The following is a 17970-nucleotide window of genomic DNA, read 5'->3' on the forward strand; positions in this document are numbered from 1 at the left end:
TAGGCTGTTAAGCTTAACCTTACTATCTGTCTGAATATCAAATATCTTAGGCATAACATGGAACAGTTATTTTTCATCAAGTATTGCTATGCTGAACTTTAATTCCCTACAGAATATGATGAAATTTTTTTTTTTTCTTTTGCGGTACTAGGGATTGTACTCAGGACCCTGCATTTGCCAGGCAAGTGCTTATTCTACTGAGCTATCTCCCTGGACCCCTTCCTATGTTTGGATTATTTTTTCCCTAGCTCAAAATGAAGATCTGAAGCTCGAAGTCACCAACATCCTTCAGAAGCATAAGCAGGAGGTAGAGATGCTCCAGGAAAAGGCGGCCACCGCAGCCCCGCCTTCCAACAGGCTGCCTGAGCTGGGTCCGCTCCCAGACCCATTCCTAGAGGTGGTGCAGAGAGAGGTAAGGACGTGTCCTCTACAGCGGGTCTCTGGCAGGTGTCGCTAGGAAAGACAAAGAGCTTGGAAGACTGGGTGCTCGTTCGTCCTGAGAGGACCCTGGTTGTGAGACATGAGAAGGCCGAGGCAGAGCTTCTGGAGCTCCGCCCGCACCCTTCCCCCTTCACAGCTCACGCTGTGACTCTCTCAGGTGAGGACCCAAGTTGGGGTATTGATGAGCATTCTGCCATCCAAGGCTGCGTAGCCTCCCCACACTGCTGCCTCGGGATGTGAAGCCTGGGGAACAGTCAAGCTCTTATCCTACTGAGCGGTTGTCCTTATCCTACTGGTTAGGTTGTTAACCATCCAGAAGACAAGCTTATTGTTATTACCATACAACCTAGGCTGTTAAGCTTAACCTATCTGTCAGAATATCAAATATCTTAGGCATAACATGGAACAGGTATTTTTCATCAAGTATTGATATGCTGAACTTTAATTCCCTACAGAATATGATGATTTTTTTTTTTTTTCGGTACTAGGGATTGAACTCAGGACCCTGCATTTGCCAGGCAAATGCTTATTCTACTGAGCTATCTCCCTGGACCCCTTCCTATGTTTGGATTATTTTTTCCCTAGCTCAAAATGAAGATCTGAAGCTTGAAGTCACCAACATCCTTCAGAAGCATAAGCAGCCCGCAAGCCTGGGGAATAGGAGCTTGTGCTGTGGTGCATGTCCTCCTGCCCTGCGCTCTAAATTCTGCTGCTGGCATTTTACTGCTTACTAGAGAATAGTTATTACTGTACCTGTCATATTTGTTTGGGGACATCAAAGTGTACTCTGCCATTGAGCTATGTCCCCAGCTCTTTTTATTTTGAGACATGGTCTCCTCTCCCTAAAATTCCCTGAGATTTGAACTTGAATCTTCCTTCCTCAGCCTCCCGAATAGCTGGGCTTTCAGGCATTTGCCACCACACCTGGCTATCCCTGACTTTTTATATTCTATCTTATCAATGTTGGGCTGGGAAGATAGCTCAGTAGACTAAGTGCCTGCCTGGCAAGCGCAGGGTCCTGAGTTCAATCCCTGGTACCACAAAAAAAAAAAAAAAAAAAAAAAAAAAAGAAAGAAAAAGAAAATATTGTATCAATGTTTTTCCCTCTCTAGCCTAGTGAACCCAAAGTTCAAGAAGAGAAGAAACTGTCCCAGGTACTAAATGAGCTGCGAGTAGCTCATGCAGAAACCACCCTGGAACTGGAAAAGACCCGAGACATGCTTCTTCTGCAGCGCCAGATCAACGTGTGCTATCAGGTGCAGGAAATGGGGATAGATAACGAGGCTGTCAGGACTCCCTGGAAAACAAGACCTGCACCCAGGGCTGATGCCAGGAGATGTGCCATCCTGTGCAGACCCAGAACGTGCTGTCCTTGGGAGAGCTTGGGGACTCACACTTGCCACGCCCCTTGGCATGGAAGGCAGGAACGGGCCAGCTGAAGAAATGGCAAAAGGGAAGCTTCTGGGTGGAGATTTCCCCAGTGTTAGGGAAACTGTACTCGGAGGAACCAAGGGTGCGTCCTGCCCTGGAGGGATTCATGCAGAGCCTTTCTTGCTAAAGGGATAGCAGAGGCTGGTTCTGGGCTCCTGGGAGAAAAGAGTTTAGACATTATTTTGTTTCAGGAGGAACTGGAAGCAATAATGACAAAAGCTGATAGCGAAAGTAAAGATCACAGAGAAAAACTGGAGAGGTTGAGTCAACTTCTAGATCTTAAGAACAACCGAATCAAACAGCTGGAAGGTATTTTGAGAAGCCATGGACTCCCAACATCTGGCAAGTCTTAATGCCTTGTTCTCATCCTGGGCAGCCATACGCTGCTGCCCCATTCCCTGTGTCCCTGTCTGGAGGGCTGACTCTGGCCATAGGCTGTGGCCATGGCCGTGGCCGTGACCGTGGCCGTGGCCGCGGCCGTGGCACATCCCTCCTGCTCTGTATCCTGTCATCTTTGTTGTTCTGACACACAAGGAGCAGCTGCTTTCTTTCCACTGTGCCTCTGTGTCTGTCTTTCTCTGATTTCTCTGGAGAGCTTTAACAGGCCCAGCAATTGCTTCCAGGGACTGATTATATTTTGAGAATGAGAATCGACAACAAGAGTGGCAGTCTCTCTCTCTCTCTCTCTCTCTCTCTCTCTCTCTCTCTCTCTCTTCTTCATCATTTCTTCAATCTGAGACTATAAAGCAATTTTTATGAGGCAATAGATCGTCATCATTCATTTCCCATCATATTTTTCTCTGAATTCTCTTTCAAATTTTTGTTGTAATTTGAGCATATCAACAGTGACAGACTAGTTGTCACTTGATGCAAGTTTCATATTATGGTCCTTTCTATTCTTAGCATAATTACGGCTGTCCAGGATCTGTCCCACCTTGCATGTCAAGAAACAAGATTGTTGTCATGCTCAGTGGTGAGAGACCAGACTCACACTAACCAAATTCGCCAGAGACTGATATTTAAACCACAATCTAAGCCACAATAGAGACTATCCCATTGCTGCCATCAATAGATTTGGAGCCATGTTCAGGGCATCTCCTTTCTGGCAAGAGGTTGAGTAATAGTAAGTTTCTTAGCATAGATTTCAGGGAAAGGGATAGATCATTCTGAGGCAGGTAAGTCTATACTGATATGAGCCTGAGCAAGGGCCACTGCCAGATAAGGGAAGCCTCGGCCAGAGCCATGGTGCACACCTGTGATCCCAGCACTTGGGAGGCTGAGGTAGGAGGATCACGGTGAGCTCACGGCCAGCCTGAACTACATGGTGAGACCCTTTCTCAGTAAAACAAACCAAACCACTCGAAGGAAATTCCCCCTTAGACTGAAATTTTCATGTCTTTCAGATTTAGGAACTTCTGGGCCAGCCAAACAGCTCAGAGGATTAAAGCTCCTACTTAGGCAGACACGGGGGCCAAGGGTTCGATCCCCAGCCTGTAGTGCCGGCCCCACCCCGGGGCATGTTGAGCCGGTGATTGAGACTGGGCATGGTGGTGCGTGCCTGTAAACCCAGTGCTTGGGAGGCTGAAAAACAGGAAGGATCACTACAAGTCTGATCTGTGCAGTGAGACCCTATAGACCATGTACTAAATACATTAAAAAAAAAAAGATTTAGGAACTTCTCTCAGGGTAATGCAGGATACTATTATTACTTGCTAGGAAAATTCCTTCGCTGTAACTTATAGTTCTTTGGATACTGCTAAAAATAATTTTTAAAAAAATTTCTTTGTTTGTTGTTTTGTTTTCAGCAGAGTCTCAGCTTGTAGTCCAGGCTGGCCTTGAGTTCTAATGTCACCCAGGCTGGCCTTGTACTGATAGTGTTCCTACTTCCTCAGCCTCCCAAATACTGAGAGTATAGGTTATGTGTCACCATGCCTGGATGAGATTTTTATTTATTTATATATTTATTTTGATGGAACCAGAGATTGAACTCAGACCCTTGTGCTTGCCAGGGAAGCACTTATTCCATTGAGCCATCTCCCCAGTCTCCAAAAGGTGCATCTTTTTTTTTTTTTTTTTTTTTTTTTGCAGAACCGGGGATTGAACTCAGGCCCTTGTGTTTGCCAGGCAAGCACTTATTCTACTGAGCTATCTCCCTGGCCCTTTTATTTGTTTGTAGGTTATCTGTCTTATTTTTTGGAGACTTGCCTGTTCCTGTCCTTTACCCATTTCTCAGTGCTATCTTCCTGATTTGCTAATAGGTCTTTATATACTAAGACTATAAACCTAATGTTATACAATGCGAAAGTTTAAATATATTAATCTAATTAAGAGATCATTAATGGGGCTGGTGAGATGGCTCAGTGGTCTAAAGCACCTACTTAGAACATGCTAAGCTAAGCAAAGCACAGGGACCGCGGTTCAATCCTCCAGCACCACATGCCAGCCAGCCCCGCCCCCTGGTGGGCTGAGCTGGCCACACACACACACAAAATAAATAAATAAAAATAAATAAATTAAAAAAAAAGAGATCATTAATGAAGTAGTCAATAGTCTGTCTCTGTTTTTACTTTATTTTGAGACAGGGTCTTGCTATGTAGTTCAGACTGGCCTGTTTGCTGGTATTGCACATGTGTACCATCATGCCCAACTGTATTTCATTTTTCTTTTTTTTTTTTGAACCAGGAATCGAACTCAGGCCCTTGTGCTTGCCAGGCATGTGCTTATTCTACTGAGCCATCTCCCTGGCCCTTGTATTTCATTTTTCAATACAAAGACATTCTTATGTACACAGAACATTTCATTCAACAGATTTACCTCTTAAGCTACTGATCATCAGCTTACTGTGAAGACTTACATACTCCCCAGTGTGAACTAGAGCCGTGCATAGTGGCACACGCCTGTGATCCCAGCACTGAGGAGGCTGAGGCAGGAGGATCACACTAGTTTGAGGCCAGCCTGAGCTACATAGTGAGCTGAAGGACGGACTAAACTGTATAACAAGATCCTTCCTCAAAAAGCAAAAAACAAAACAAAATAGAATAAAACAAAACCAAAAACTTTCAGGTTGGCTGCACACAGAAGTAAATCCCAGACTGGTCCTTTTGCTGTATCTTTATATCCCACTGGCGATGTTTTCAATCTCTTCCCGTAAGTCTCCTCTCTTGCCTTTTACTTCATTACTCTTCTATTCAAAGTGAATTTTTTTTGCCCTCATATGATAAAGCAATTATATTGGTGGAGCCCAATATAATTTAATAGACACTGTGCCTTTAATAGATACTGTTGTGGCAAAACTAAGCCTGGGAAAGGAACAACACCCGAGGAAGTCAGGGAGCAGTGAAAGCTTTCTTACACCACTGGCCCTGGCTAGAATAACTTCCAACCCAAGCCAGGCTGAGACAGCCTGTGAGCCATCATCTTTTGTTGGATGTATAAGCAGGGGCAGGATGGCCTGGCAGTTCTGACTAGCTAGCAGGGTGAGATCAGAGGTTACAGGGCTAGGTTAATGATCACTGGTTACAATCGGGCATCCTGCATGTCTGGTTACACTCCCATGGTTACAGGGGTCAAGAGGGCAATTACAGAGCCAGAAAGCAGTTGCAGAGCTAAGCAGCTTCAAAGAGAACAAAAGCTTTTTTTTTTTTTAAACAGTATTTTATTTTATTTTTTAATTTAATTTAATTTAATTTTTTTTGTGGAACAGGCAATTGAACTCAGACCCTTGTGCTTGCCAGGCAAGTGCTTACTCTACTGAGCTATCTCCCCGGCCCCCAAAGTTTTAAAAAGACCATTTTCTTTGTATAGTCTTTCCCTTTCTATAGGATCTTGTGCAAAGCTAGTCCAGTGTCATCTGTGTGGTATAAGCGTTCCTGGGTTTGGTGTTTGCTTGCCAGTCACTCTTCATCTTCTCCTTTCTGAAGCATTTGGGTTATTTGGCCATTTGAATTCAAATCTCCTGGTTGTCACTTGGCTGCTTTTCTTTTTGAGCTGTGTAATCTCAACTCGGACTCCCTCCATGTCTCTATTCTCTGTCTTCCTCTCAGCTGAAGAAGCACTTCTTACTCTTTAATGCATAGGCAGTTTCTTTCACCTCTAGAACAGCTCAAAGACATTGCTTATGGCACTGGACAGCTGTCCTTATGTCTGGAAACGATGCCAGCCCATGAAGATGAGAATGGAGTGGACGTTTCTCTGCTGCATCCGAGTGAGAATCTTTTCGAACTGCATATCCACCAGGCTTTCCTCACACCTGCTGCCCTGGCCCAGGCTGGAGACATGCAACCCACCACTTTCTGCACCTATGCTTTCTATGATTTTGAAACCCACTGCACCCCTTTGTCAGTGGGGCCACAGCCCTTCTATGACTTCACCTCCCAGTACGTGGTGGAAACCACTTCCTTTTTCTTGCACTATCTTCAAGGGGCTTCTGCCCGGCTTGATTTACACCAGGCTGTGGCCAGTGAGCACCAGGTCCTTGCAGCTGCATGGATTTGCTTTGACCAGGTGCTAGAGACTGTGGAGAAAGTCCATGGTTCAGCCGTGCTTACTGGTAAGTGCCGCCTGCTGCCTGCAGCTCTAGGGCCTGTGCAGGGTTTCTCATAGCCTGTAGTCACTCTGTTCATGGCTGTCCATTTTCACATTCTGCCTTTCCCACATCATCTCTTTTTTCCCCATGCCTTTTGCTTTCTGCTACCCAGGAACTGGTGGAGAAGAATTTGGGGTGCTAGAGTACTGGGTGAGGCTGCGCCTGCCCCTCAGAGCCAGCCTACAGGCATGCAGTAAGCAGAAGAAAGCCCAGGCCTACCTGTCAGTCAGTGTGCATGGAGCCAGGGAGGCCCTGGAGAATGAGGTGAGAGAAGGATGTGCCCGCACATTTCCAAGGAGCTGCAGCCAGATGGCCCTTGAGAACACCTCAGTCTTCAGTCTCAGTGTCTGTTTGCTGAATATGAATGAAAAAGAAAAGCTGCCATACAAAAACTAGCACAGGTTTTTCCCTTGGTTAAGGTTGAGTCCAGGGTGAAATCCTGCCCTTGGAGCTGCGAACTCGCCTTGCTGTGCACAAACTCGATTTTCTGTGTGGTTCGCTAGGGTGGGGTCTGAGGACAGGCATCTCCCCTAAGTAAGCACTGGAGCCCTGGCCAAGCAGGTGAAAGGCCTGGGGTTTCTCTGTGGCCAGCTCAGGGCAGTAGCTTGGGAGACCAAAGTGTTCCTTCATCTGAGTGCAGGGCTCCGCCTGTGGCAGCACCCTCAGTACAAGGCCTACCTCTTTCCAGGCCAGCGCTGATGCCTTGAACCCTCAGAATGAGCTGCAGATTGAAATCACCAGCTGCTGTGGCCTCCGGAGTCGAAGGCCAGGAACTCAGCCCAGCCCATATGCCATGTACCGGTTCTTCACCTTTTCTGACCATGACACTGCCATCATCCCCGTCAGTGACAACCCTTACTTTAAAGACCAGGCTCAGTTCCCAGTGCTCACGAGCCCTGAGCTGGATCAGTACCTGAGGCGGGAGGCCCTGTCCATATACATTTTTGATGATGAAGACCCAGAGCCTGGCTCTTACCTCGGCCGAGTCCAAGTGCCCTTGTTGCCTCTTGCACAAAATAAGCCTGTTAAAGGTGGGCACTCGGGGCTCCCAGCCTCACTGTTTCTCCAGTGTTGTCTCTTGCTCCTGATTCTTCTTTTCTCGGATTACTTGCTTGGAACAGTCTCTCCTAAAGCCTGCAGAAAGGACTTCAGAATGTCATCATGAGCAACAGTGAGAAAACTTGGAGTTTCTGCTCCTCCTACAGAAACTCGGCTTTCTGCTGCCTTTCAGCAGCAAATCAGGCACCCAATAAGTTGACCTCCAACCTGACTCCCATCCCCCTCCCACAAAACCTCTCAAACTGTAGTGCGGCTTCTTTACATATGGCCATGGCTTCTCAGCATGTGGCCCGATACTGGGTAGAATTCAACCCTCCCCCATAATTCTCTCACTTCTTTCAGCCTTTATTTTATTTTGTCTTATTTATTGATTGATTGATTTTTATGTATTTAGTACAGGGTGTTCAGGGTCTCATTACTAGATCGGGCTCATAGTGATTCTCCTGCTATCAGCCTCCCAAGCACTGGGATTACAGGTGCATGCCACCATGCCCAGTCTCAGTTGCCATTTTAGCACACCCCAGGAGCTGGAGCCGGCACCAGCACAGCATGCCAGGGAACCTGGTCTCTGTGTCTGCCTAAGCAGGTGCTTTAATCCACTGGGCTATATGGCTGGCCCTTCTTTCAGCCTTTAAACCCAAATAAGCCTTTTATGCCAAACCATGATAAAGGCACAATTTTTGGATGTGGAGCTGAGCTCCACACTTTCTTATCCTACTTTGATATCCAGGAGTATGGGGTACACCTAGGGGGAGTCAACTCTCTGGCTACAGCCCTAGGAGAGTGAGGCAGGGATGCCCGTGCACTCATTAGGAAGTGTGGATAGGTCTAGCCAATGCCAACCATATTTACCAAGATTCTGAGTGTCCCAGGAAGTAGTGAAACATCTCTTGGCCCAGTGCCACAAGTGCAAAGCAAAAATCTTAAAACTTGATGCTTCTGCTCAAAACTCCTTTAGCAAAGAGGGCAGGCTGTGTAAGCTGTCTCTGAAATCAGTGTTACAAAGCAGAAATCAAAGCAAAAAAACCCATTTAGTTCTTAAGTTTTCTTGGACCACTCAAGCACCAGGGGTTTGCCTGAGGTACAAGAAGTGTTTGGTGGCAACAGTAGGGATGCTGTCCTGTGCAGAGGCTGGGTGGCTGGTGACAAGCAAGCTGTGTTCCTCTCCACACCTCCTCTGTCTTCTATTCCTGAAACCTGTCTTCCCCTCTTGATGACATAACTGTATCTCTGGTTTGTGTGACTTCTGATTACATTGCCATCATGATTATCTCATAGTGTTAATTACTAGTAAGACATGGTGACATAAAAATGGGGAGAGCAGGGGCTGGGGAAATAGCTCAATTGAATAAGCGCTTGCCTGGCAAGCACAGGGCCTGAGTTCAATCCCTGGCTCCGCTAAAAGGAAAAAAAAAAAAAAAAAAAAAAAAAAATGGGGAGAGCAGGCCACAGTGGTGCACACTGTAACCCAAGCCCTTGGAACTGAGGCAAGAGTCTTGCAAGTTTGTTTTTTGTTTTTTTTTTCTCTGTATTTTTAGGGAAGGATCTACAGGGTGTTCAGGGTCTCACTACTAGATCGGACTCATAGTGATTTGTCTGCTTACAGCCTCCCAAGTGCTGGGATTACAGGTGCGCGCCACCATGCCCTGGTTCAATTGCCATCTCAGTGCACCCGGGCAGAGCCGGGGATCGAATCCCCAGGCCCTGTGCCTGCTTGCAAGTGCTTTAATCTGCTGAGCTATTTGGTTGGCCCTGAGTCTTGCAAGTCTGAGGCCAGACTGGATTACATAGTGAGTTCAAGATCAGCCTGAACTAAAAAAAAAAAAAAAAAAAAAAAAAAAAAATCATTCTGAACTGCATAGCAACCTTGTCTCAAAAAGGTGGGGGTATACATAAGATGCTAATAAATGCTCGCTTGTCTCATGTGATCAGGTTCTATCGCTGTCTATATGTCTCTCAGGTGATTTTAACCTCACTGATCCTGCCGAGAAACCCAATGGATCCATTCAGTTGAAGCTGGACTGGAAGTCTCACTATCTCCCTCCCGAGGGCTTCCTGAAACCAGAAGCTCACGCTGAGGTGAATGACACCAAAGACAAATCCCGTCTGCACAAATAAGGGCTTTTCTTCTCCTATGAAGTAGATTTGATGGGGTCAGTTATTTTATTTTTGTTTTTTAATTTTTGGAATTAAACTTAAGACCTTGTGCTCACCAGGCAGGTGCTGTACCATTGAGCTATATTCCAAGCCCCAAGGAGGCAGTTATTAAAATCGGAATAAATGAAATTTATTCCAATTTATAAATGTCATATGCATGCAAATTTAACTTGGAACTTACTGATGAGAAAGATTTTTTTCTGGGGGGGGAGCTGGCTCAGGCTGCCTTAAGGGTGGGTCCAGTTTTAAGGTATGGGGAGCAGGCATCGAACTACGGTCCCCTGAGCCTGACTGGGTTTGCCCTAGCAAGCACTTAAACAACTGAGCTAACCTTGGAACTTATTGATGAAATAAAATCCTGGGTTTTATTTTGGGAAAGAGAGCATCCCTCAGCTCTGTGGGAGGCGAGAAATGAAATCTAATGCTAGTTCTCAAAGCCCTTTGTTGATTTGTTTGTTTTGGCAGAACCAGGGATTGAACTCAGGCTCTTGCACTTGCCAGGCAAGTGCTTAGTCTACTGAGCCATCTCCCCGGCCCCAAAGCCCTTTGTTCAGTGTCAAGTCTGTTAAACTGTCGTCTGGTAAGACTTTCTCAACCCTTTTGTCTAGAACCGGCTGTCGTCTGCTGAGGTGCCCACTGAAGCTGACCGATACCAAGCAAAGAGCAAACCTCCTCAGACAGCAAGGAAGGAAAAGGAACACCAGGTTGTGAGCTACTCAAGGAGAAAACATGGCCAAAGAATAGGTGTCCAGGGAAGGAACAGACTGGAGTATTTCAGTTGTAACATCTTAAGCGGAGACACAATACAAGTAAGAGTTGGGAAACGCTGAGGAATATGGGTTATGGTGTCTCTACAGGTGTTGTTCTCAGAGAAGCCAAAGGTGGGCACAATGGGCAATGGCCATGGCTCTTGGTGACTAGCATGTGTTTCCACAAATACAGGTGGTATCTTTTTTGTGCATGTTTGTTTGGAGACAAGGACCTACTATGTAGTTCAGGCTGGCCTTGAACATACTTTGTAGTCTCGGGCTTGTGGCAGTCTGCCTGCCTCAGCCTCCTAAGTGCTGGGCAGACAGGCATGCACCACCACAGGGGGCTCACAGGCAGTGTTTTGAGAGCTTGTGTGGTGACTGTAGCAGGGCAATACAGCCTTAACCGGAAATAGTCCTCCTTTCTGTGGAGTGGTCTTCCTGCGAGACTAGGATGCAGCTTTGGAAAGACACACATGCAGCTGCAGGGAGGAAGGGACTGCTGCCCCACCAGCCAGATCAGCCCAGTCAACACTGGCGACAGATTTTGCAGCCTGACAGCCCTCACACCCAAGCCCAAGCAATTTCCTAAGCCTTTGGACTGTCTGCTTCATTTCAGTGTAATTCAATTCAGTGTATTATATACTCTACAGCTTATGCTTTGCACTAACAGAGAATGCATTTTAAAACAAGTACTAAATGCTCAAAATTAAAAGAGTCCATGGCTGAGCCACGCTTATGGGTTAGTGCTGCCTGCCTCCCGCAGCTCCAGCCCCAGTGCACGGTTTCCCAAAGCCTGCAGTAGCTCTGCTTGTGGCTTCCCACGTTCCCCCTCTGCCTTTGCCACACCTTTTCTGTGTTCTCCAGAGGAGCCCAAAATACCACCTCTTATATGGCATTGTACTTACTGTGAAGCAGGTGAGCTACACCGACTGGAAGTTCTCAGGACTTAATATCTCAAAAGATGATGGTTTTAGAACTCAGATGGAGGAAGAAGAAATGATATTATCCCACTCGGCACCGAAACAGGAGGAATCCCTACCTCCTAGAAATGGTATTGTCTTTCTCAGAATCCAATTTTCTATTTAATCATCTCATTATTTTGTGAAAAGTTATTTACTGGCATTATAGTGCAGCGCAAAGTTGTGTTAGGAAATTAGTACATAAGCCCCTCGGCCTCCCTGGTTACAAGTGTCAGGGTTACCCAGCAACTGTCCTCGAAAGTGTTTTTCCAGTGCATTTATAGCTAGCTTAGCTCCAGGGATTCACAAAATGCTAATTTGGTGTCAGGGCCTGTGAGTTATGGTTACAAAGCAACACGAAGATTCTGGTTGGCTCATTCGTGATGTTACCACATATTTCGTTGTTTATTGTGCAATGCTGAGGATTGGATGCAAGGTCTTGGCACTGAGCTGCACCCCCAGCCCTTTGTATTGCTTATTTTGCAGCAGGCTGGAAGTCTTTGAGAGGCCCAGACTAGGCTGAAACTCGATCCTTCTGCCTCACCCTGCCAGAGCGCTAGTGTTAGAGCACTTGCAGGGGGTGACCCCACCAGCCACCAACCACCAGCCCCTGGATTCCAGACTGCTGTGATGAGACTCAAAATACACAACTACATTTACTAGCTTCATGGAGATAAAAGCTGAATTTTAAAATTTCAGGAAAGACCTAGTGCTTTGAAAGTCACAGGTGGTGGCACGTACCTGTAATCCTAGCACCAGGGAAAGTAAAGAAGGAAGAGCATCATGAGTTTGAGGCCAGCTTGAACTGTACAGTGAGACCCTATCTCAAAAAAATCCCAGCAGTTTAGAGGCTGAAGCAGGGTAATGGCCTCAAGTTTGAGGACAGTTTGGGCTACATAGTGAGTTCAAGGCCAGCCTGAACTGCATAGTGAAACCCTGTCTCAAAAAACCTTGAAAACAAACAATAATTTAAAAAAAAAAACAAAACACTTGAAAATTGATATTTTAAATTTAAAAGTAATTTTGTTTTAAAATAATGTCAAACTTAGAGAAAAGCTACATGACTAAGACTAAAAAATCACATAGGCTCTGTGTGTGTGTGTGTGTGTGTGTGTGTGTGTGTGTGTGTGTGTATTTGGTACAGGTTCTCACTACACAGCTTGGACTCATAGTGATCTTCCTGTTTTCAGCCTTCCCAGCGCTGGGATTGCAGGTGTGTACCATCACACTCTGTCTCGGTGACCAGCTAAGTGCACCTGGGGCGGGGCCAGTCCAGCATGTGGTGCTAGGGATTGAACCCCAGTCCCTGTGCTTGCCTAGACAGGCGCTTAGTCTGCTGAGCTATCTCGCCGGCTCTTCACATATGCTCTTTACCCAAATTCCTCAGCTTTTAATATTTTCCTAAACATGGTGAAACACGCCTGTAATCTCTGAGGCAGGAGGATTGCTGCAGGTTTGAGGCCAGCCTGGGCCACCTCATGGGACCCTGTCTTGAAAGAAAAGAAAGAAGGAAAGAAAGGAGGGACAGAGAGCGCGAGAGAGCGAGAGCGAGAGCGAGAGCGAGAGCGAGAGCGAGAGCGAGAGCGAGAGAGAGAGAGAGAGAGAGAGAGAAACAAAAAGACAGAAGGAGGAGAAAGAGGAGTAATAAGAAGAGGAAGAGGTGGGAAGAGAAGAAGGAGCAGCCAGATATGGTGGTGCACATCTGTGACCACAGCACATGGCAGGCTAGGGCAAGAGGATCAAAAGTTTGAGCTTAGCTCAGGCAGTTTATCAAGAACTTGTCTAAAAACTAAAAGTGTAAAGGGGCTAAGGATGTACTGCAAAGGGCCTGGGTTCAATCTCCATTACTACAAAAAGGGGCAGGGTGAGGCAGCTCAGTTCATAGCTAGCAAGTAAAAGTTTAGTGAGCCGACCTTGGGGTTGGAGAGGTGAGGACAGGCACTTTTTCTGTGCTACACAGAGTGCTTTGGAACAGTTCTGTGACTTTATCTCTTCTCTAGCAGATCAGGAATCCTCTGAACAGGCGTCTGAAGCCAGTGAAGCACAAACTACCGACAGTGATGATGTTGTGGTGGCAGTCACGTCTCAGAAGCGCCCTGCGGCAGTGAGTACACTGGGAGAATCGCTGCCCTGAGACAAGACTGTAAGCAGTGATGCCAGCCGCAGTGGTGCACACCTGTGATTGCAGCTACTCAGGGGGCTGAGGCAGGCGGATTGGGAGTCTGAGGTCATCTGAGGCAACTTAACAAGACCCTGTTTGAAAGATAGAGGATGATAGATCAGTTGATCAATCAATAGAGAGTTAAATGGCATGGCACCACAAAATAGAAAAAATACAAATAATGACAGCATGTTTAGGCCAGGTGCGTAAAGTTCAAGTCCAACTTTAGTGCGATTCATGGGAAATGCAAGTGTTCTAGTTACTTCCATGCTAGGGGAAGCCTGCTGTTACAGTCAGATGAAGTCACTGTCTTGGCTTCCTGTAAATCTATTTGCTGTAAAGCTGGGTGTGGCGGTGTACACTACTTTTAACCCCAGCACTTGGGAGGCTGAGGCACGAGGATTGCTAGTTCAAGGACAGCTTGGGCTACATAGTGAGGTCAATGCCAGCCTAAACTACAGACACAAACCCTACTTCCCCAAAGAACTCAGAAAAGAGAAATTGTTGCTTTAATTAATCACTTTGGAAGTCAGAATTTGTGCTGAGGAATTTTGGAAAAATGAAGAGGATTAGATTGAATGAAACAACTCCATGCCAGTAGACCTAGAGATTTAATATAACAATAGTCACATATTTTGTCTTCTGAACATTTACCTAATTTTTAAAGAGATTATGTTGTGGATATTTGGGGAAATACCCACAAGACAGACTGGAGCCACAGGAAATTAGATCGGCCAACACCTGATATCAGCCTGGGTTGCACAGCAAGACCCTGTCTCAAAAAAACAAAACCACAACATGGATAACACCTTAGCTGTCATACAGGAGAAGCCAATTAAAGTGCGCATGGAGGGTTGCAGAGTTAGTGAGGGAGCTGGACCCCACCCAGGCCTCTAGCTGTGCCAAGTCTCGGGTTCAACCTCAAAAGCATCCAGCTGATTAGCAATTCCTTGAACCATTACAGGTCAGCCAGTTTGTAACACAAGTTTCACCCTAAATTAATGACTCTTAACTAAGATTTCTTTTTAGATTTTTTTTTTCCCCAGACAGGGTCTCCCTCTGTAGCTGAGCCTGGCCTTGAACTCACTAGGTAGCCAGGGTGGCCTTGATCTCATCGTGATCCTCTTGCCTCAGCCTTCCATGCGCCTATCCTTAGATAGCATCTTCAGTCCAACATAAGCAGTAGATGAATGGCCAAATGGTCATGGAGAACCACAGTCCTTTTTTTTTTTTTCATTTTTGTATTTGGTACAGGGTCTCACTACACAGCTTGCAGTCATGGTGATCCTCCTGTTTTCAGTCTCCCAAGCGCTGGGTTTAAGGCATGTGCCACCATGCCTGGACTCTGTTGAAGGCTCAGCGCACCCTGGGGGTGGATCGCGCCCAGGTCTCTGAACTTGCCAAAGCAGGTACTTTGTCTGCTGAGCTGTCTCACCAGCCCTAGTCTCTAAAAAATTAATTTATTGCTGGGTGTGGTGGCTTATGCCTGTAATCCTAGCACTCAAGAGACTGAGGTAGGAGGATTGTTACAAGTTCAAAAACAGCCTAGGCTACAAAGTGAGTTCAAGGCCAGCCTGAACTGCCCAGACCCTGTGTCAAAAAGACAGAAAACAAAACAAAATTAAGTTAAATTTGAAAAAGACAGGGGCCAGGGAGATGGCTCAGGAGAATAAGTGCTTCCCTGGCAAGTGCAAGGTCCTGAGCTCAAACCCCAGTTCCACCAAAAAAAAAAAAAAAAAGGACAAAAAATAAAAAAATTTAAAACTATAAGGTGGCAGGGTGTGGTGGTTCATACCTATAAGTGACATGCACCCCCCAAAAATATCTGGGACCTCTCCCACTGGGGCTTCAGTGCATGATTAGCAGTTTACTGTCTACTGTGTGTGGCCTTTCCTGTCATTCACTGTTATAACTGGAGGTAAGAGATGCAGTCCATATGCATGGACCTTCACTGAGTGCCAAAGAAAGGTTACTGTGGATCAGTCTGGAGGATCCAGCACATTAGGTCAGCCAGATAGCTCAGCGGACTGAAGCGCCTGCTTAGGCAGGTATAGGGGTCAGGCTTCAATCCCTGGCGTGTGTGCTGGCCCCACCCCCAGGGCACCCTGAGACAGTGAATGAAACTGGGCGTAGTGACGCACGGCTGTAATCCCTGTGTTTGGGAGGCTGAAAATAGGAGAATCACTACGAGTCCAATCTGTGTAGTGAGACCCTGTGCTAAATAAATTTTTAAAAAAAGGATGGCTGGAGAATCCAGCATACAGCTGTCCTGGTTTGGGATTTCGTAATTCTCTAGGGCAGGCTCAGGGGTCTTAGTTTTTCTTATCTCTGCCTCCTGGACCAAGGCTGTAGCTCGAGCCTGAGGTGTTGCCCAGGTTGGGTGAGCGGAGGGAGTGCTCCGGTGCCCGCAGTACCATCTGTATTAAATCCACCTGCAGCGTGCGGGGCAGTCCAAGTCTCACCACTCCCATGTTCACCTCTATCCAGGCTACCCGCCCCAACATTCCCGACTGGTTTCCCTTCTACAATCAGGGACCATTTGAAACCTAAGTGAGATCTGCCCATCTCTCTTCAGAAGCCCCCAGCAGTCTCCCTGCTATGTGGTCCCACCTGGCCTGGACCCACCTGCAGCTCTGTCTATGGATCCCTGTTCCCAGCACTGTGGCCGGAAGGCCTTGCTATAACTGCAGGGAGGTCACCTCAGGGGCACCTGGCCCTTGCTCTTCCCTCTGCCTGCTCCCTCTCTTGCTTTCTGAAGGTCTTTGCTGCATCATTCATCCCAGAGGCCTTCCCTGTACCCTATATAAAGTAGCCACTCCCACTCTACACAGCACCCTTATTAATTAAAATCTATTAAATTTTCCTCCACAACATATTACCATTGATATGTTTTTATATGTTGATTGGTTTGTTTTTTGTGGCACTGGGGATTGAACCAGGGGCATATGCATACTGGGCATGCCCTGCACAGCACCTCCAGCCTCCTTCAGGTCTTAATTGATCCTTGCTACCTTGGGAATAAAAGCTGTAAGAGGTCCATAGGCTTCTCAGTGTACTGCCCTGTCTCCAGTGATCAGAACCTTATCTGGCTTCCGCCTGCTGAGCAGGCAGGGGCAGAGGGGTCTTGCAAGGCAAGGAAGGTGGAGGAGTCTACACCAACATCCGGTTCCCAGCTTGTAGGCCTGGGTGGGGGTGGTTTCAGGAACAAGCTGGGCAAGCAGATCTTGGTGACATGTAGAAGCGGAGCTGCCCCATCTTGTGGGGGTGCCTCGGTGGCAGTGGAGGACTGGGGATCAGAGGATGTGTCCTAGGTAGAAAGAGGTTTGGGGAGTACCAGTGCAGGGCTGCGGCAAGCGCAGAGTGGTGGGAGTGGGGAGGAGGGCGGAAGGGGAAAGCCAGGGGGACAGGCAGTGTCACTCAAGGGAAAGAGGGGTTGTGCCGAGGTAAGGGGTCTCAGGTGTTGTCAGGCGCAACACTGAAGCATAACGGATAAGCCTTATTCCGAGTCCTCTCTCCCCCTCCTGTCTTGTAGTATTAGTCTACTCCATTCTATGCCACTGTACCCTACCCTATCCTGCGCTATCCTATTCTATTTTATTTTTATTTTTAATTTAAAAATATTTCCGTTGGGCTGGGGAGGTAGCTCAGTGGTCCAAGTACCTGCCTGGCAAGCACAAGGACCCAGGTTCACTCCCCAGTACCCTATGCTGTACCAGCCCCTTGGACACCAGGTGTGCTGTACAGGATACTGCAACCAGGAGTGGTGGTGCAAGCCTGTAATCCCAGTGCTAGGCAGGTTGACACCGGCGGATCGCTGAGTCGGAGCTGCGCAGTGAGACCTTGTATGAAATAAATAAATAAATGATTTTTTAAAATGTAAAAGTATTTTGGACACTCAAATGCCTACATCTTGTACTCCGAGTAGTTAATTTGAAGATAACCATACATAATGTATTAACCATTGTTACTCCTCTGTTATCTTGCTTTGTAATTTTGGAATGCTTCACGAATTTGCATGTCATCCTTGCACAGGAGCCAGGCTAATCTTCTCTGTATCGTTCCAATTTTATTTTATTTTATTATCTTTTTAAATTGTCCAAAACTTATTGTAAAGAAAAAAATCATTAAAGCATGTACATAAAAAATATTAGCTATGGAAGAACAAAATTAAATAGCACCTTATTCCACATTAGAAATAAGAAAAAGGACCAAGTGTGTAAGAAAATAGACTAATTAAAGGACTGAAAGAAAAGATTTGTTCTTTTTGAATTTTATACTTAGCAAACATATCTTTGAAAACTAAAAGTAAGATTTTCTAGTCATACAAACTTGAAATATTTTAATACCTCCAGAAGTAGCATATAGGAAATAACAAAGAGCATAATTCAAAAGGCAAGAGAAGTTGCAGTATGCTCCTGGATGAAC

General features: G+C 46.4%; 1 protein-coding gene and 1 non-coding gene across 2 annotated transcripts in view; one reads left to right on the forward strand and one right to left on the reverse strand.

Moving 5' to 3' along the window:
• Positions 1–17970, forward strand: part of Rpgrip1 (RPGR interacting protein 1) — a 63363-nt gene that overhangs the window by 31739 nt on the left and 13654 nt on the right. The window contains 10 exon segments of the mRNA XM_004648096.2: positions 249–412; positions 1554–1697; positions 2064–2214; positions 5969–6421; positions 6570–6721; positions 7146–7488; positions 9477–9655; positions 10282–10482; positions 11338–11476; positions 13388–13488. Of these exon segments, the coding sequence (XP_004648153.1) occupies positions 249–412; positions 1554–1697; positions 2064–2214; positions 5969–6421; positions 6570–6721; positions 7146–7488; positions 9477–9655; positions 10282–10482; positions 11338–11476; positions 13388–13488 (2027 nt within the window).
• Positions 17533–17637, reverse strand: LOC111814545. The gene has a single exon (XR_002819511.1). It is a non-coding gene; the product is annotated as a U6 spliceosomal RNA (small nuclear RNA).

The sequence above is a fragment of the Octodon degus genome, unplaced genomic scaffold (genome assembly GCF_000260255.1).
Source record: "Octodon degus isolate 3935 unplaced genomic scaffold, OctDeg1.0 scaffold00352, whole genome shotgun sequence".
Classification (NCBI taxonomy): Eukaryota; Metazoa; Chordata; class Mammalia; order Rodentia; family Octodontidae; genus Octodon; species Octodon degus.